The following is a 21,108-nucleotide window of genomic DNA, read 5'->3' on the forward strand; positions in this document are numbered from 1 at the left end:
TGCAGAACAGAAGATGAGCTCAAAAAACTTGTAAAATAAAAACAAAGTTCCATGTATCATGCAAAAAGAAATAACTTAAACAGTATAAAGTTTGGAAGACTCTAGTTTCAAAAAGATTGGGATGTTTCAATCTTCAGAATGGGTCTGATTCAACTCCCATTATAATCAATTGAAAGAATCCCATTGATTCCAACAGAAGTTAGATCAGGCTCAAAAACCAGGGTTTTGGATTTGTAGGGAAGCAATAGAAGGTGTGCAATAGTGTTGAGGGACGTGACAGATCTTTTGCTAACCTAATAAATAAAGTTACCCTTGTCAACTGTTGGAAATGGGCCATCCTGATTAACACTACAAAAGGTTTTTTCTCCTGCTAATAATAGCTCACCTTAATTGATCACTCTCATTATAGTGTGTATGGCAACACCCATTTTTTCATGTTCTCTGTGTGTGTGTGTATATATATAATATATCTATCTATCTATCTATCTATCTATATATCTTCCTACTGTATTTTCCACTGCATGCATCTGATGAAGTGGGTTTTAGCCCACGAAAGCTAATGCTCAGATAAATTTGTTAGTCTCTAAGGTGCCACAAGTACTCCTTGTTCTTTTTGCTGATACAGACGAACATGGCTACCACTCTGAAACCTGTATACAAGGCTGTAATTATTCCATCTGTAGTTTTGGTGACATTAATAAGCTAACAGTTACACATTCTTCTTTATAATATCACTGCAGATCCCCTGAAAAGCATAATTCTTATTAACGTGAATAGTTGGGTGTATACTCTTTCTCTCTAGTGACTAATCTGGACTTTGGAATGTACTACAGTAAACTTGGAGATAGCCAGTTGGTACATAACTAAAAGATGAGAGCTGAAGAAACGGAGCATTGTTATTTTTGTAGGAGTGAGCAATGAAAATTCAACCAGCTTTCAAAAGTAAATGCATTCACTATCTAACAAAACAAACAAGAATTTAATTCACTGGCTCTACAAGTCACGCCATCTTCTGCAAAGGAGTTAACTGCTGATTTACATTCACAGTATCTAGACTAGAGTTGTTGGTCCTGTTGTAACAAATTTTAATTGGTTATCAATTACTGCATTAACCTGACATGATCACAAATGCTAATGTGGACACCTCACAAACAATTGCTTCTGGCCAGGGTTTACCAGATGGGTCAGCCACCACCAGGAGTAATGCTTGTGTTCTAGAACAAATGTTTGTGAAATGTGTACATTAGCATTTACAAGCAAAGTATTACATTACAACATGACCAAACACTCTAGTCTAAATAAAATGTGAGAGGGGAATCCTGTGTCCTGTGTCCTAGGCACAGAGTTTCAGAAATCTAGTTTAAATGGGGTTTGTCTTGACTAGGAAGGTAGGAGCATTTGTTTTACAATGCATCAACTAGCCTGTTCTAACTAGCACCTGCTAAAACTCCAATGCTTCAAGTCAATCAGCTTAACATATATTGCAGTACATCTTGCCTATACTAGAATTTTAGCTAACACATTCTAACTATACATATTTTATCTTAGTCAAGACAAACCCAATGTAACAACTAGTGTGGATTGCGTTATTTCAGTCTAAATTTTTTCTGTTTGTTTTGATCAGACTTCGACCTCACTTAAATCTACATTACCCAGAGGGTTTATTATGAAAGTTACATCAAAGTAGGGCCCTTGTGTGCATATGCAGACTTTTATCAAAATAATTGAGGGTATGAATTAAAACTGATTTAATTATTTTGGTTTCAGTATGTGTGTAGACAACTCCTGGCTCCATTTAGTTTGTCCTGTGAGTCTCACTTATTTTCTCTCAACACTTTCTTTCCATGCTTTTTTTTTTTTTGTCTTTTGGATTTGTTGTCACTGGGTTCTTGTATTTATCTACTCCTTTTCTGTTGATATTAATCTCCTTGCTTTATGTTTCGCTCTTTCCCCGACAAGCTGTATTTCTCTGCAGTGACTAAGACCATGAATGTTATCATTTAGAGCCTTTGTTATCATGCAGCAATGATTCAGTCCTCAAAGTTGACAGACAGTGAAGCCTGTAGTGTCTGTGGAAAGCTCAGTCAAACAAAGAATAACAGCTTTCATCTAGTCAGGATTCTAGCAGCATCTCTTGACTGGTATCAGGCAGAAACTACTAGAACAAATGAAAAGGAGTGTGGGTTTCCAGGAGCTTAGAACAGTTTCTGAAAAAGCAGCAAGTAGCTCAGGAAAATGTTTGCTGAACTCAGCTTTGTGTTTGTGCTTTGTTTTGGGTTTTGGGAGTGCAGGGTTGGGGGAGGATGTAAAAGGAGAGAGCAGGCCATTTCTTTTCTGGGCGACAAGCCTGCAGTGCTCCTTATCAGGCAGTCTACTAGTTTACATCTCTAGCTAAAACTAGAGTGTGCAGGAACAGGCTGACAGTTCTGGAAGATTATCAACAAGTGCTAGGCCCTCGAGTATTTGGCTAAACAACTGTTGTTAGAAGACACTCTGAGTTGGAAAAAAACTATGCTCTGAGTTGGAAAAAGCTTGAGTTCCTTCCTTCAACACTTTTCTTGGTGCTGCATACAAGACAGAAGAAGACCCGGCCTTTGCTCTGAAAAATTTACTGCCTAATTTGATAATATAATTTCTTAACTCGGGGCGGGGGTAGAGCAGGGGCGGGAAGAGGAGGGGTTGAGCGGAACAGGCTAGGACTGGGTCGCTCGCTGCTGCCAAGTCCCCCACTAGCCCCCAGGCCACCCTGGACCCTGCATCCCCCTGAAGTGCAGGACCCCTGAAAGCACAGAGCCCAGAGCGATTGCCCTGGTCCGTTCTATTGATGGGATGGCTCTGAAAATATAAGCCCAAACATTGGTGGAGCCGGGCCCACCTTCCTGAATATTGGTGGAACACGAGCACCACGGGCCCATATAACTCGCTGCCTGTGGACAAGGCAGTGTATACCAGGTATACACTGCCTTTTATGTCTACACAGCCGCTGGAAGGTATAATTGCCAGTCTGGGTAGATGTATACATGCTTGCTCTGATTGAGCTAGCATACCAAAAATAGCAGTGTGGCTGCAGCAGCTTAGGCTAGTTCCCAAGTACAAGCTCGTTCGAGACCCTAGGTACGTATCCAGGTGGCTAGCCTGAGCTGCCACCTCTGCCACATTGCTATTTTAGAGTGCTAACGAGGGTTGCCAACTTTCTCATTGCTGACAACTGGACCCCCCTTGCCACACCTCTTCCCCCAAGACCCTACCCCCTGCTCCGCCTCTTCGTCCAGGCCACCCGCTCACTCCTCTCCCTCTCTTTACTCATCACTCGCTGTTCTCCCCCTTCCTCATAGCTAGATCCTCCCCCTCCCCGCAGCTGGACTTGCTCTGCTCTGAAGCTACAGCCTGACATGGAGCCTGCTGCCTGCCTGCCCATGATATGCAAGTAGGAGGCAGCCCCGGCTGAGCAGGGTCTGGCACAAGTTGATAACCCAATGCCCCTCTCCCGCCTGGCCTGTGGTAACTGGACTTTTGGTGTCTGGTCAGTACATCTGACCGGACTCTGCCATGTCTCCTTTTTGACTGGACTTTCCAGTTGAAAACTGGGCACCTGGCAACCCTAGCGCTAACTACTAAACTTCACATGGCCACACTTCTATTTTAGCACACTAACTCAAGCAGAGCTAGGACATGTACGTCTACCCAAGCTGGAAATTACACCTCTCCAGTAGGGTTGCCAACTTTCTAATGGCACAAAACTGAACACCCTAGCCCCGCCCCTTCTCTGAGGCCCCACACTCTTCCCTGCCCTTTCCCCGAGGCCTTGCCCCCCACTCAGTACATTCCCCCTCCCTTAGTGGCTGGCTGTCCTCCCACCCTCACTCACTTTCACTGGGCTGGGGCAGGGGCTTGGAGTGCAAGAGGGGGTATGGGCTCTGGGCTGGGGATGAGGGCTTTAGGGTTCAGGAGGGGGCTCTGGGTTTGGGGAGGGCTTGGGGTTGGGGCGCGGGCTTACCTTGGGTGTCTCCTAGTCAGTGGCGTAGTGTGGCGTGTGCCCTGAAAGCGGCCAGCAGGTCTGGCGCTAGTAGGCAGGGGGTCAGGAGGCTCCGCGCACAGTTCTCACCTGCAGGCACCGCCCCCCAATGCCGGGGGCAGCTCACAGAGCCCCGTGGTCCCCCCAGCTAGGAGCCGGATCTGCTGGCCCCTTCCGGGGCACAGTGCAGTGCTAGGACAGGTAGGGACTAGCCTGCCTTAGTGCCGCAGTACCGCTGACTGGACCTTTAATGGCCCGGTCGGTGGTGCTGACCAGAGCCACCAGGGTCCTTATTCAACCGGGTGTTCCAGTCAGAAACCGGACACCTGGTCATCCTACCTACCAGCTCAGTGTAGACATAACCTGAGAGGGTAGGCTTGAGCTCAAGCTTTAACTCAACCAGTACAGTGTTAAAGTATACACTGCCTTGCCTGCGCTAGACTGAAATGAGTTAGCCTGTTAGCTAGCATGCTAGCACCATGCTTAAATTCTAGTCCGGACAAAGACCAAAGGGCTGTAGCAATATCCTGAATAAACTTTACTGATTTAAATTAAACCTTATTATATTAAGTTTAATACCTTTGGGGTCCATTAAAAATGCAGTCATTTGTGTTATTGTGAGAGTGTATGTAACTTCTCTAGGGGTATGTCTATACCACCTGCCGGATCGGCAGGCATTGAACAATCCAGCGGAGATCTATTTAGCACATCTAGACACGATAAATGGACCCCTCCCCCCCCCGAGTGCTCTCCTGTTGACTCCTGTACTCCACCTGCACGAGAGGCACAGGGAAAGCATCATCAGTTGACTCACTGCAGTGAAGACACTGCGGTGAGTAGATCTAAGTACGTCTGAATGCATCCGATGAAGTGAGCTGTAGCTCACGAAAGCTTATGCTCAAATAAATTGGTTAGTCTCTAAGGTGCCACTAGTACTCCTTTTCTTTTTGCAAATACAGACTAACCTGGCTGCTACTCTAAAACTTCAGCTATGTTATTCATGTAGCTGAAGTTGCGTAACTTAGATCGATTCCGCCCCACCCCCAGCGCAGACCAGGCCTAGAAGGAGTGGGCATGCTGATCTAATTTCTCCAGTTATTACCCTTTTTGAGTCTTCACTCTAGGGAGGAGACCCATTGTCTGACTGATTATTTATTCAGGGTCTCTTCAGAAGTTCAGACTGGATTTTTCAGAGACCTGCAGACAAAGACAGGACTTTGGGATAAATAACTGACTCGGGGCTTTTGTTCTGATCCAGCCAACTGACAGGCCCTTCAGTCCATGGTGGGCCCCAATCCTTAGCAAAGGGTTGGAAGGACTTTGGCCTACCGAGGCCCCATAAGCCTGTGTTCTTGTTCTGGGCGAAGAGTATGATGAACTTGAAACCACAGGAAAACCCTTGGGGTAGGGTTTTGAAGGACTGCTTCTGCCAGAGCCCATGTTGGAAGGGGTGATCTCTGGTAAGTTTATTATCATGCGTGTAGGTTCTTTTGTTGTTTTTAATGTTCTGGCTCAAATGCTTTTCCTTTTTAAGAATAAAATAGGCTTGCTTAGTGTTGTAGCAACCAGGCAAGGTACTAACAAACTTCAACAGGACTTTATTTTTAAATTGGAAACCTCTTTACCAAGCTGCTGCTGCACCCTCGGTAGCTCTCACTCCACCTCCTCAACTTTCCCCCACTCCTTCCTGTTTCCTGTCCTTTCAGACTCCCAACAGCCAGTGCTCCCAGTTCTAATAATTACAAGCAGCATCCAAACACCACACTTAGGTAGAATTGTATGGTCATTTATAACTGTGAGCAACTACCCTTATTAGTCTCTGAAGAAAAAGCAAGCAGGCCTGCTTAAACAGACTGTCTTTTGATGGGTAGGGAAAAGTGAAGGTAGGAAACTGTTCAGCTTGGAGTACCCAAATTAGATGGGAGAAAGATGACTGCTTGGGAGCCCGAAGCCTGAGAGTGGGGCCCTTGCTGGACCATAGAGGGGAAATACAGATTCAGTTGCTCTGAATTGTGGCACATGGTACTAGAAACATGGTTTCCACCCTGCCAAGACCAAACTGCGTTATACCATGATCAGGACACAACTGTTATAACATGGTGCGCCCACACAGGTTACTTTGTAGTGTAGCCTGGCATTGAGCTTGCTGAAGTAGCACCTAAATATAATTTTTTCCAAAATAATGTATGCTGTTTTCATTTTTTGAATTTCCCAACTTTGTGTAAAGTTTGCTAATCTTATTGGAAAGCAGACATCCCAACTCGAACAGAATGTGGTGAAATAACAAAATGCATTAAGGAAATTATCAGGATACCTGTGTTGCTGGATATCTTGTGTCATATGATGAATACATTAGCACACAAATGACTGTACTGTGGTGTGCACAGTCTGATTGCTGTTGACTTAGCATCTAACCTCTATAATGACAGGTTTCAGACTAACAGCCGTGTTAGTCTGTATTCGCAAAAAGAAAAGGAGTACTTGTGGCACCTTAGAGACTAACCAATTTATTTGAGCATAAGCTTTCGTGAGCTACAGCTCACTTCATCGGATGCATACTGTGGAAAGTGTAGAAGATCTTATTATATACACACAAAGCATAAAAAAATACCTCCTCCCACCCCATTCTCCTGCTGGTAATGGCTTATCTAAAGTGATCACTCTCCTTACAATGTGTATGATAATCAAGTTGGGCCATTTCCAGCACAAATCCAGGTTTTCTCACACCCCACACACACACAAACTCACTCTCCTGCTGGTAATAGCTTATCTAAAGTGACCACTCTCCTTACAATGTGTATATTATATATATATATCTATAATAAAATTGTTAAACATTCTTAGCTGTATAAAAAATTCATGTCAGTATAACATCTTCTCAAATCCTATCAAGCTTTCTTTGGATATACTGCAATTTCAAAGGATGGCAAAAACAACTTGTACAATGGAATAACCTTCAATTTACAGTTGTTTACTGCTCATGTCCTAGGCAGAATGCACCATCTTCATTATCTTTATGGGTATTCAGGCAGAGACAGTCCTCATTGATTTAGTTAGTGAGGCATGAATTCAATAAGTGAAAAAATCAATTATATTTATTTTATTTAATTTATTCCTGATTTATCCTTTCACAAAAGTGTAAGCAGGATCCTTCTGTTCTATTATGCCTGTATAAATTCATAAGTAGCAATGTTTTAATTTTCTTTGTTTTTTAATTAAATTTTGCAGACTCAGCTCTTGGGTGTTTTGTTGGCAATCACTGGAAATTTTCTGATTAGTATCTCTTTGAATATCCAGGTATGAAATAATTTTTTCTAATTATTTTGATTTATTTAAATTTTAGTAAATGATGTATGTTTTATTTATCTAATTAAAGCACTTTTTAAATTATCATTTTAATAGTTCACTGAATGTAGGCTCCCCCACAACCAGTAACTCTGTGATAGTGCAATGGTTCTCTACCTTGTCTATATTGTGACCCCATGTTACAATAGAAGAAAGTTTCAGAATTCCTCCCTCCAACTAGCCATAAAAACACTACACCCTTGGACCTCTTCATGACCCCAGTGGTGATTGTCACCCTCAACTTGAGAGCAGTGGTGGATTAATGATTTTGCTGCCCCTAGGCCCAGAAATAATTGCCGCCTCCCCCCCCCAGCAACTCCCCCGCCCCAGCTCACCTCCACCTCCACCTCCTCCCCTGAGCGTGCCGCGTCCTGCCTCTTCCTGCTCCCTGCCAGTGCTTGTGCACGAAACAGCTTCGCGAAGGAGGGGGAAAGGGCGGAACACAGGGTGCTCAGGAGAGGAGGCGGGACCGGGGCGGGGATTTGAGGAAGGGGACCAATAGGGGCAGGGAGGGGCAGGGAATGGGGGCGGGAAGGGGTGGAGTTGGGGCGGGGGCGGAGGGCGCGAACCGGCACTGGGGGAAGCAGCCTCTGGCTGCTATTATAAATTTGCCGCCCCTGCAAATTTGCCGCCCTAGGCCTAGGCCTTGTCGGCCTAGGCATTAATACGCCACTGCTTGAGAGCCAGTGTGTTAGTGAATGCAAATCCTAAAGTGAAGCTGCCAATAAACAAAGGCCCCAATCCTGTTTAATAAAACTAGTCTTGTAAATAAATTAACACATTTACTTAAATGTTTGCAAGATTGGGGCGGAAAGCAGTGCTCGCCAGCCTAGTTTCATTGTGCAAGTTGAAGGAAATGCTAATAATAAATAGCATAAAGGACAAAAAGCAAACTGTGGTCCTGACCTTGCAACTTCACCTTCAAGAGTAATCCCTTGAACGCAGTTGGACTGTTGGCATGAGTAAGGATCACCGATGTGAATTCTTAAAATCTGTTCTGTTTTAATAATCAAAATTGCTACTAGTTAAACAGTAACCATTTTTATTGTGATTTTTTTTATCTTGAAAATGTCCCTTTAAGTATTTTCAGTAATCTTACCAATGAATGTTTACGGGCAGAACCCATGTTTGAAGCTTTGAAGGTTTAAAAAAATAAAAGAGATTTCTTGCAAAATTACTTTGGTAACATTGTATTCAGGTTTTTTTAAGCCCCCTTAGTATAAAACTGATTTTGTCTATTAAGGATGCAACCGCAATTCTATCTCTGAGCATAATCTCTTTTACACAGTCTTTCATGAAAGCCTGTGGAATATAAAATTCACTAATACACCTTTTTATTCAACCAGGGAACTTCTTCACCAGCCCGCGTCTATTTTCTTAAGTGGATTTAGTGCTTTTGAATGGTTCTAGATTGACAGCCCCAGAAACAGAAGTATTCTGTGTATCCGCAGACCCCTTGTAATTTGCCATTGTTCTAAGACACAGCCAGTGTTCCTCAATTTTGGGTTGGAGACTAGGATCTCCTTTAATGGGGGCAGATCCAACTCTAGTGGAAAATCTCTCCCATTGACTACACTGGAAGTTTGATCAAGGTCAGGGTGAAGAGGTAATTCAGAGTTTCTGTCCCTAGTCTTGCTTAAAGTGGTTTTTCTAAGGTGGACCTTCACTAGGAAGCACCCTGAGAATACACTGGCCTGCAAACAAGCTTTAACTTTTATTCATTAACAACCTGGGCTGAATTTGAACTGAGGCATCTTCCTTTCTTTAAACAGTGTGTACAAACTTAATGAAGACTTACTCCCTCTCCCCACGGATAACCAATTGCAGCAGAAACTTCTATTGCCCTATAAAAATGGCATTGTCCCCTTTAGTAATGAAACAGATGTTTATTAAATGGACGCCTGACTTCTTTAAACCCCGACATTTATTTTCCTATTAATATTAATGGATAGAGGCCAAATTTCGTTACTCTTCACTATCCCACCCACCAAATGACTCCTTTTCCCTGTGTTCCCTTCACCCCCTCCATTGGGCCCCAAATAAAAAAGCAGTCTGCAAACAAACACACCAAAGTCAGTACAGATGGGTGACTGCATTTCGGCTGCATTGGAAATGCCCTCAAAATTCTCATGTGGGCAAAATACTTATGCTTAGAGCATGAGCAATCTGAACAGAGGAGGATGTGTAAGAGCTGCCAGTGGATTGAGGTTGTATGATCACAGACATGGAAGGTGTCTCTTCATGCACTCTAGAATTCTTCTCGGGGCCTCCATGTGGGTTTTTGGGAGTGAGGGAACAGAATGAGGGTACAATTAGGGCTCATCAGAAATTTTCCTTCAAAATCGTTTTTCAATAGAAAATTAGGTTTTTGACTAAATGGAATTTCTAACCCAAAATGTCAGCTTTCTGTGGATTATTTTTTTAAACTGAAGCCTGAAAATTGAAATATTTCAGACAAAAACCAAAATATGTTGATTCTGAAATGCCACTCTGGGGCCTCATGAGAATGCTTCATGAGATCCTGAAATGCCACTTCAGCTGCCTCATCCTCCCATTCCGCTTCATGGCCGGGACTCCCACTGCTGGACATCCTTCCACAGGGAGCACGACAGCCGTGCAACTGCCATGATGCACCCCCTCCCCGCATCCAGAGGCAAGAACCTGGTGCATAATGGGAGATGTCATCTGACCAGAGAGCCCAGCCTCTAGAGGAGAATGGGACATCTGAACTACAACTCCCATGAGGCACTGCCTCAGTATTTCCAAATCAAAAGGTTTTAGATTGGTTTTAGATTTTTTGCCAAAAAATTGAAATTTTCCACAAGGAAAAAGGCATTGTTCCAACCAGTTCTAGGCAGAGCTGTAACACCAGCCCTCTTGGTTACTACTTCTTACACTGTGCAGAAGGGCTGGTGAGAAATTTGGCTCTGTATGTGAAACCATATAGATTATTATTTATGTATGTATTTGCAGTAACATAGTACCTAGGAGCCTTAGTCATAGACCAGGACCTATTGTGCTAGATGATGTACAAACACAGAACAAAAAAATGGTTCCTGCTCCAAAGAGTTTATAATCTAAGAATAAGACAAGAGACAACAGATGGATACAGACTGATGGGAGAAACTGAGATAATATTAGGCCGCATGATAGGCAGAGTATCACGCACTAGCAAGACTAGCATAGTGAAAACTGCATATCCACCCAATAATTATACGTTCTTGACTATCACCTGCTCACTCCTTTTAGTGATTTCAGTGCAGCCGGAACTCTATTTTAGAAGCCCTGAATGACCAAGGTCATCAAAATATCCGGTCACAGCACAATTCTAGGTATAAAACTAAATAGAAAACAATCACCATGCAAGAAAATAGTACTTCTGCCCTGTAGAAAAAGGGGTTGACAAACTGTTATTTGCTTATGTTATACTGTACTGTTGAAATAGAAATTAAGACATTTGGAACATAGACAGTGTTGACAAACTTTCTTGCACTGAGACTAAGCTAACCCAGATTATGCTTTACAATGTGCTAGGGTCTTTTTGTTTGTTTTTTTGTATAGCAGGTGATCATGGCCCAAATCCTGCTTGCTTCACTAATGTGTGTAATCCTACTAAAGTCATGCGTGAGTTAGGCAAGCAGAATTAGGCCCTGTTTTGTGTGAAAGGGAATGCCAGTTCCTCCTGATACTAGCCATGCTTAGTTGCACACAGTTTTATTCTTAAACTGCCTTTGAAGCCACTTCATGGATCAGCTAGAAGGAGCACATTCCTCTATGGCCAACTTCACCTGGTTTGTGGCTTCAGCTTCATACAATTGCATTGCCACTTAGGCTACCCTGGGAAAAATTTTTTTTCTTCCTGAAAAACCCTTTGAAATAACACCAGAGGGTTGTAGTGCTAGCCATCTAGACTATATATTAACTTCAGAGTTCCTTGATATTTTTTCGGGTGGATTTATTTCATGGGGTAGCTTTTTCATCATTTCAAACCAGGGTATTTGGTTAAGGAAGCATCAAGCCAAAGTAGCACAGTATTAGTACAAAGTACTATGTCTGCAACATCAAACTGAAACTAATTTTAAAAAAAGAGGAAATCTTGACATACCTGGAATTTGCAGTTGACAGGCCCCCTAATTATTCAAATTTCATTCTATGTATTAACACAATGAAAGCTTCTTTTTCATCTGTTCCTAATAATTAACTTCCAGAAATATGCTCATCTCCGACTGGCATGCCAAGCAAATGAAAAGCCCTATTACACAAGCAAGCTGTGGTGGTGTGGAATTATCCTCATGGGGCTCGGAGAGCTGGGGAATGCTGCAGCTTATGGATTTGCTCCAGCTGCCCTTATAGCTCCATTAGGATGTGTATCCGTCATAGGTGAGCTGGTTTTCCATGTTTTATTTATGTAGATATTTTACTAAACAGTTGTTAGTGAGAAGTATAAGAAAAATACAAGAGGAATTGCAGAGAGAAGAGAGAATTTGGGGGGAAGTAGTGCTATTACAGTCTGGAAGTGAATGAATCATACAATTGAATAGGATGGAAATTTAAAGTAAACCCCTATTCAATGCAAAAGAGCCCATATTAATCTATCCCATAGTTTGGCTTAGTGCTCTAGGATACTTCTATGTAGAACTGCAGTACGTGTTGGGTCAATATCCAGTTGTTTGAGGTACCCCACAATGGGTCCTGAGCCAAGGCCCATTGACATGGACAGAAGTCATTCCTTTGACTTTGGTGAGCTTTGGATTGAGCCTTTTGTGCTTACATACTTTTCTCTGTCTTATACAGTTGCCTCTCATCGTGGCATCAGCTGGCTTTCCCATGCTGTCCCTTGCCCATCACCATCCTCCATGCAGACTTATGCATGGCCTCCACACCAACCCTTTCTGGCACTCCCTTCTCCCTCTGCCCTATGCTCTACTGTTGGCTCCACAAGCACAGCTGCACTAGGAAGCTTAAACAATGCTGAGTGGCTCTCCTGAGCCCTTGTACCATAGTGAATGCCACTGTGTGCGTTTGCACCAAGTTGTGCTTTTCCTCAGATTAGCGTCTTTGGTTCCTTCTCTCTTTTGGGAAGTTTATTAAGTGCATAAACTGTTCTACCTCTGATAAGAGGCCTATGTGATTAGAGAGGCCTACAAAATTCCAGAAACCTTTACTTTGTTCTGGGGCACTGCTAATGCTGCCATCTTGTGCTTTCATAGGACAAATCAACAGACCTTTCAAATAATTATTTATATCATGGCCCTTATTTTATTATGTCTTATTCCATATTTAGAGCCTTTTATTAATGCATTTAAGCACCCACTCACTACAGGGACAAAACCTTTTCATAATTTTAGTTATGGTGGTGGTATTTCATTTATATTCTGTTTCTTCTTTTCTGGGGAAATTTATTTTTAAACAGTTTTGTCTCATCTGTACCAGTGGAGATTACAGTAGATAGGCTAGCATAGCACAGAAGCTGCAGAAATAGGAATTGACTGGTGCAGCTGCATCCCTTAGTAACGTTGCTTCACATGCAAAACTGAAGCATCCAGTGCAGCCATATCAGAATCCAGATACACCGGAGTTCATCTTGACACCAGAAACAGCATGTATTTCATGGACTGTCCCTTTCTATCAGTTTTCCTCCTAGAATAAACACTTCTGAAAATGATACTGCATCCTGGAGTCTTTCTTCAGACTCTTTTTCCCTGCAGACTTCCTGGCTGTAGTGGAAGGTTTCATTCATGTGCGTGCATGTGAGGGGTGGGTGTGTGTGCAAGAAGGGAAGGTGCAGGCAGCTTACTGTGCCCTTTAACATTAAAATGTCCCTGAGTTTTGGCATCAAGTCCAACTGTACATCAGAACGCACAGTCCTTGGAAGGATTTATCATACAAAGAAATGAAATATTTACCTGAGGGTCAAACAATATGTTGGGCTGACACATACATATGGGCTTTGTAGTGGCAATAGTAATAACTTCTGCAATTGCAAATCTTGCCAGTTCCAGATGTACTGGAAATCCAAAGAAGCATTGTTCAGATAAAAATCAGTATTAAAAAACTACCCAGCAACCCATTCGATTTTAAAAAGTGGGTTTTTTTTAAATGTCTTCATTCTACTTTATATTGTGTTTGCTTTTTGCACTTTATTCAGTTTGGACAGCAAAACTAGATCTGGTCAATTTCATGTTCTTTGTATCTTTCTCTCCACCTAGGTTTGCAGAGAAATGTTTTCATTAAACCATCTGTCTCTCTTGCTTCTCCTGCTCCTCCTACTCTCCAAAAATCATGGAAAACATTTCCATAAACATTACATTATTCTCACTGCCCTGCCTCCCACTCTCTTTTTAACCAAACCAAAATTTGGTTTTAAAATATGAATATCCCTACAACACTTTATATTCCATTCCCTTCTACCCACTCTGAATATCATTTTCTTAAGCAATGTAGAACTATGAAATTATACATTGTCCAGCAAACACATTCATCTAGCAGTTCTGTACCTTACTCTGCCTGTTTCTCCAGTACTTAGTTTGTACACAAACTATTTTAGTTAGATAACCTCTCAACAATGTTAAAGAAAGGAAAGTAAACTGCAAATGTCAAGAAAGAAGAAATAAACTACCAGATTCAGTGTGCTGATGAAGTCAACACCTCCAGTAATATTTCCTACCACAAGATGTTTTCTTACTGAAACTACAGCCATGGAAACAGTATTTTGTGAAGTTTAGGCCCTCCTTTTGAGCTGTGATGGACTGATCAAGTCAAATATCGCCTTCTGCTAATAACTGGGCAAAAGTAACTTCTAGAGCAGGTCTTCTAATAGAAGAAATATTTTTCTCATTACATTTCAGCTAGTTCAGGGGGGAGGGGGTCACACCCAAGCTGGCTTCAATTTTGCACTGAAGTTGAATGTGCTTCTTTCCATAGATCATAGTTCAGTGTTAAGATTGAGAAATTAAGCACTCAAAAGTAAAATTTCTTAAATTTATTTGAACAGACAACCTTACCTCTGCCCTCTTTGTGCATATTTTTCAAAATATCATCCCTCTGTCATGAATCTGTCAAATAAGACAATCTGGCATTTCTTATTTTCTTACAGTACTTATAATGGACCTGCTCCTAGGATTGGATACGCTGTGTGTTACCATGCTGTACTATACATATTACAGATTATACATTTAAAGTGATTATATGAATATTTTGTTTTCAATTAAAGTGAAAACTCTGTGCCTGATCCTATGAGGTGGTGACATTAGTGAGTTTTATAGAGGGCATCCAGCACTGTGAAGATGTGGGCCAGAAATTTGGCCTATAATAGTAATTTTTTAAAAAATAGATTCAATCCAAGAAGACCAGACCATGTTTTTGAGTGACACAGTGGGAATATTCTTTGAACAGTTGTAATGATGTGAGCTCTTACATCTGTCCAGAGTATTAAATAGTTTGAGCCGACAGCTGTTCTCTTCTCCAAGGAAAGAAAACAGTACATTTTTAATAATGTATTTTTAAAAATAGATCTTAAAATAGCATTTTTATGTTTTTAAACATTCAAAATAGTGTTTACATTCATAGAATCATAGAATATCCGGGTTGGAAGGGACCTCAGGAGGTCATCTAGTCCAACCCCCTGCTCAAAGCAGGACCAATCCCCAATTAAATCATCCCAGCCAGGGCTTTGTCAAGCCTGACCTAAAAAACTTCTAAGGAAGGAGATTCCACCACCTCCCTAGGTAACGCATTCCAGTGCTTCACTACTCTCCTAGTGAAAATTTTTTTCCTAATATCCAACCTAAATCTCCCCACTGCAACTTGAGACCATTACTCCTTGTTCTGTCATCTGCTACCACTGAGAACAGTCTAGAGCCATCCTCTTTGGAACCCCCTTTCAGGTAGTTGAAAGCAGCTATCAAATCCTCCCTCATTCTTCTCTTCCACAGACTAAACATCCCCAGTTCCCTCAGCCTCTCCTCATAAGTCATGTGCTCCAGTCCCCTAATCATTTTTGTTGCCCTCCGCTGGACTCTTTCCAATTTTTCCACATCCTTCTTGTAGTGTGGGGCCCAAAACTGGACACAGTACTCCAGATGAGGCCTCACCAGTGTCGAATAGAGGGGAATGATCACGTCCCTCGATCTGCTGGCAATGCCCCTACTTATACAACCCAAAATGCCATTGGCCTTCTTGGCAACAAGGGCACACTGTTGACTCATATCCAGCTTCTCGTCCACTGTAACCCCTAGGTCCTTTTCTGCAGAACTGCTGCCGAGCCATTCAGTCCCTAGTCTATAGCGGTGCATGGGATTCTTCCGTCCTAAGTGCAGGACTCTGCACTTGTCCTTGTTGAGCCTCATCAGATTTCTTTTGGCCCAATCCTCCAATTTGTCTAGGTCCTTCTGTATCCTATCCCTACCCTCCAGCATATCTACCTCTCCTCCCAGTTTAGTGTCATCTGCAAACTTGCTGAGGGTGCATTCACACTATCCTCCAGATCATTTATGAAGATATTGAACAAAACCGGCCCCAGGACCGACCCCTGGGGCACTCTACTTGATACCGGCTGCCAACTAGACATGGAGCCATTGATCACTACCCATTGAGCCCGACAATCTAGCCAACTTTCTATCCACCTTACAGTCCATTCATCCAGCCCATGCTTCTTTAACTTCCTGGCAAGAATACTATGGGAGACCGTATCAAAAGCTTTGCTAAAGTCAAGGAACAACACGTCCACTGCTTTCCCTTCATCCACAGAGCCAGTTATCTCGTCATAGAAGGCAATTAGATTAGTCAAGCATGACTTGCCCTTGGTGAATCCATGCTGACTGTTCCTGATCACTTTCCTTTCCGCTAAGTGCTTCAGAACTGATTCCTTGAGGACCTGCTCCATGATTTTTCCAGGGACTGAGGTGAGGCTGACTGGCCTGTAGTTCCCAGGATCCTCCTCCTTCCCTTTTTTAAAGATGGGCACTACATTAGCCTTTTTCCAGTCGTCTGGGACTTCCCCTGATCGCCATGAGTTTTCAAAGATAATGGCCAATGACTCTGCAATCACATCCGCCAACTCCTTTAGCACTCTCGGATGTGACGCATCCGGCCCCATGGATTTATGCACGTCCAGCTTTTCTAAATAGTCCCGAACCACTTCTTTCTCCACAGAGGGCTGGTCACCTCCTCCCCATGCTTTGCTGCCCCGTGCAATAGTCTGGGAGGTGACCTTGTTCGTGAAGACAAAGGCAAAAAAAGCATTGAGTACATTGGTTTTTTGCACATCCTCTGTCACTAGGTTGCCTCCCTCATTCAGTAAGGGGCCCACACTTTCCTTGACTTTCTCCTTGTTGCTAACATACTTGAAGAAACCCTTCTTGTTACTCTTAACATCTCTTGCTAGCTACAACTCCAGGTGTGATTTGGCCTTCCTGATTTCACTCCTGCATGCCCGAGCAATATTTTTATACTCATCCCTGGTCATTTGTCCAATCTTCCACTTCTTGTAAGCTTCTTTTTTGTGTTCAAGATCAGCAAGGATTTCACTGTTAAGCCAAGTTGGTCGCCTGCCATATTTACTATTCTTTCTTCACATCAGGATGGTTTGTCCCTGTAACCTCAATAAGGCTTCTTTAAAATACAGCCAGCTCTCCTGGACTCCTTTCCCCCTCATGTTATTCTCCCAGGGGATCTTGCCCATCAGTTCCCTGAGGAAGTCAAAGTCTGCTTTTCTGAAGTCCAGGGTCCGTATTCTGCTGCTTTCCTTTCTTCCTTGTGTCAGGATCCTGAACTTGACCATCTCATGGTCACTGCCTCCCAGGTTCCCATCCACTTTTGCTTCCCCTATTAATTCTTCCTGGTTTGTGAGCAGCAGGTCAAGAAGAGCTCTGCCCCTAATTGGTTTCTCCAGCACTTGCACCAGGAAATTGTCCCCTACATTTTCCAAAAACTTCCCGGATTGTCTGTGCACCGCTGTATTGCTCTCCCAGCAGATATCAGGATGATTGAAGTCTCCCATGAGAACCAGGGCCTGCAATCTAGTAACTTCTGTGAGTTGCTGAAAGAGAGCCTCGTCCACCTCATCCCACTGGTCCGATGGTCTATAGTAGACTCCCACCATGACATCACCCTTGTTGCTCACACTTCTAAACTTAATCCAGAGACTCTCAGGCTTTTCTGCAGTTTCATACTTGAGCTCTGAGCAGTCATACTGCTCCCTTACATACAGTGCAACTCTCCCACCTTTTCTGCCCTGCCTGTCCTTCCTGAACAGCTTATATCCATCCATGACAGTACTCCAGTCATGTGAGTTATCCCACCAAGTCTCTGTTATTCCAATCACATCATAATTCCTTGACTTTGCCAGCACTTCTAGTTCTCCCTGCTTGTTTCCCAGGCTTCGTGCATTTGTGTATAGGCACTTGAGATAACCCGCTGATCACCCCTCTTACTCAGTATGAGGCAGGAGCCCTCCCCTCTCACGTGCTCCTGCTCGTGCTTCCTCCCAGTATCCCACTTCCCCACTTACCACACTTACTTTGGTCTCCTTTCCCCAGTGAACCTAGTTTAAAGCCCTCCTCACTAGGTTAGCCAGCCTGCTTGCAAAGATTTATAACAGGTGATTCTTATTTCTTCTTCAGGCTTTCAATAAATTGGCAGGAAATAAGGAGAGAGCTGTGATATCAGAGGCCATCTTTTATACAGTTCTTATCACTCTATGAAAAATTGGTTTTATGCATAATCCACTAAGATTGGCATTGCTGAGATGCTTTTGCATTCTCATATATCAATTCCCAAATGGCTTTGGGTCAAGAAGTTTGTTCTGATACTTTAAAGATGATATAGTTGAAAAGCAGTTCTTTGGGGGAATGGTTCTCAGACATTTTCGCAGAGTGGAACTATGTTGCATGGTCCACCTCCTCTCCCGTTCGTTATTATGTAACATCCCTGTGATAAATGAGGACCTGTGGTTCTGAGAACTCAGCTAAGAGCAGCCCTGAAATAAGTCTCCAGAAAGTTTTATTTCAGAATTTTTTTTAAATGCATTTATTCTTCTCATTCTAAAAGAACACATAGCTGGATGTTATAGTTTTCTGTGTAGTCCTCTTTCTTTCTTTCTTTCTTTCTTATTCAGCATCTTGAATTAACTAAGATTTACAGTTCTCTGTTGATACCAGCCTCCAATATTTTGGTTACTTTTTTGATGGAAGAAGAAGCTAAGTATGGAAAAGACCTTTTTCTGACATCTTGTCCACCATCTTTCCCTTTCTGCCTCTGCCACTCAGTCATCCTTGACGTGCCACATCTTCAGTGTGTAATGGATAGGAAAAGGTCACTATTTGAACGACTTACTTTTGTAATTCCTCCCTTTCTTTTGTGTTCAGGACAACATTAATATCTATCTTGCATGATAAAAATAGGCTTGATTGGCCAATTAACTGTTATGCACTTCTTCTTATACTTCTTGGGCAGAATGGCACTGACACTAAGAAATTACATCTAACTTCTTGTTTAATTTTGTGTATGCATGCAATCATTGTTTCGTTTTCTTCCTTTTGTGATATGTCTTGACACAGGGAGAGATCCAGGGCTTTATCTAATCTGTCTAGCCAAGTGTACATAAGAGCATCCATCACTATAGTATCTGAAAAGAAAAGGAGTCCTTGTGGCACCTTAGAGACTAACCAATTTATTTGAGCATGAGCTTTCGTGAGCTACAGCTCACTTCATCAGATGCATACCGTTTCCACGGTATGCATCTGATGAAGTGAGCTGTAGCTCACGAAAGCTCATGCTCAAATAAATTGGTTAGTCTCTAAGGTGCCACAAGGACTCCTTTTCTTTTTGCGAATACAGACTAACATGGCTGTTACTCTGAAACCTATAGTATCTAAGTATCCCTCATCAAAATGAACAATAATAGGTCAGTAGTCTAATTTTTCTCCCTGTTCCTAGTTATTCACTAGCTCCATTCATGGAGTGGCATATTTTAGGGACATAGGCTGATGCAGTGGAGGTTAAAGAATGACTCTGTAGCCATTCTATGTCCTGGGGAGAAAAATTCTTTTCCTATAGGCCTCCAGGAGAGATACCCTTTGCAGTATCTAAAGTCTGTGCTGGATGAAAAGATTTAGGACTTATTTATTCAAGAGGTTGAACAAGACCAAAAGTAATGTTTTCACCATTAAAAAACAATGAAGAAAGTTGGTTCCTCTGCAGTGTTTGAAACTTAAACACTGTGGCACTAAGAACCTGAAGACAGATCCTCAACTGGTGTAAATTATCATAGCTCTACTGACTTCAATGGGACTATGACAATTTACGTTAGCTGAGGTTCTGCCTCTTGAAAATGAAATTGACAGAAGGGCTTAAATAATGCCAGGTAAACATTCTTTCACATTTCATCTAAATTGTTGTTAGTGATGTTGCAAAATATACAGTTTTAAGTTATTCCCCCTTAAATAATGGATGTGATCTTGTGCTTGCTCTAACCAGGCTTAATAGACAGAGAGTATGAGTCAGAACTTCACTTCTGTGTCACACATTACCAGAAAGATATTGACAAGTGGGAGAGATTTCACAGCAGAGCAACAAAAACTGTGTGTGGGTGTATGTGATCTATTTAAAAAAATAAGTAAATGAGCTAGTCTCAGATATGAAAAAGGGATCTGGAAGGACAGTTTACAAATATTTGAAAGTTATAAACGTACAGAAGAGAGAGGAATTATTAAGGGTAATACATGGGAATATAAATCGGAGTAATAGGATGAAATTTAGAAAGGGATAAGATTAATAAATGGGAAACACCTTACCAATGAAATATTACACTGTGGAATAGTTTCTAAGTGGAAAAAGTGGTGGAAATCTCATCACTTGGATCTTTTAAGGTTAAATTGGTCAAAACACTAGAAAAAGTACTGTAGGGATCAATCCTGCATTGACAGAGGGATGGATTGAATATTCTAATATGTGTTTTTTGTCACCAGCTTCTGTGACTGTGATTCTATATTACTCCTTTTTAAAAGAAAAACAAAAATAAACCTAATTATACACTCCATATCTGTGAGACGACAGTTGTTTTTCAATCACTGCTCGAACTATTAATTGTTTATTAGTGATAGACATCAAATTTAAAATGATTCTCCATTTCTACTTGTGCCACAGAAATTGAGGATAACCAGACACAGAAAAAATCCTGGGGAAAATCAGCAACGGTCTAAACTAATGAATGTAGTGCTCTATATTTCTTCCTGGTTAAATGTCTAATTGTACATCATGCAGAATAAAGAGTCTTCCAAACATTTCTTTCAGGGAACTGGAATTTGTGTGGTGTAGCACTACACTGATAATGAATACAAAACAGCCTATATTATGTTGATGCATGAAAGACAAGGTTGTTTCAACAGAACAATTAAGCCCCTGAATGAAGATTTTTTTTCTTTTGTATGCAGTAGTTTTTGCCTAGCATGACTGTGATACTGCAGCAAATCATAAGTCTTGCAGAGCAATAGTAACTTGTTTTTGAAGACTCAGTCTTGGGTTTTTCATGCCTTTAGAAAGTGCCCATATTTTCCATGGGGTCTATCTTCTCCGTTTTGTATGTAGCTCCTACCAATGTCTAACCCAGGGTAGAACGGAGCTCAAAGACTCCTTTAGATATATAATTTTAAATCAATGAGCTCTTGCTTTGTCCAGACCAAATTTTACTAGGTGCTGAGCATTAGGACAAAGTCTTCAAAAGTGCCTAACGGGTCCTGCAATCAGGA

General features: G+C 42.0%; 1 protein-coding gene across 1 annotated transcript in view; it reads left to right on the forward strand.

The window, feature by feature from the left end:
- The window catches only part of NIPAL2 (NIPA like domain containing 2), a 65,349-nt gene that overhangs the window by 15,660 nt on the left and 28,581 nt on the right, over positions 1-21,108 (forward strand). Inside the window, 2 exon segments of the mRNA XM_077808920.1 lie at positions 7,244-7,312; positions 11,569-11,740. Of these exon segments, the coding sequence (XP_077665046.1) occupies positions 7,244-7,312; positions 11,569-11,740 (241 nt within the window).

Source organism: Eretmochelys imbricata, chromosome 2, assembly GCF_965152235.1.
Source record: "Eretmochelys imbricata isolate rEreImb1 chromosome 2, rEreImb1.hap1, whole genome shotgun sequence".
Lineage (NCBI taxonomy): Eukaryota > Metazoa > Chordata > Testudines > Cheloniidae > Eretmochelys > Eretmochelys imbricata.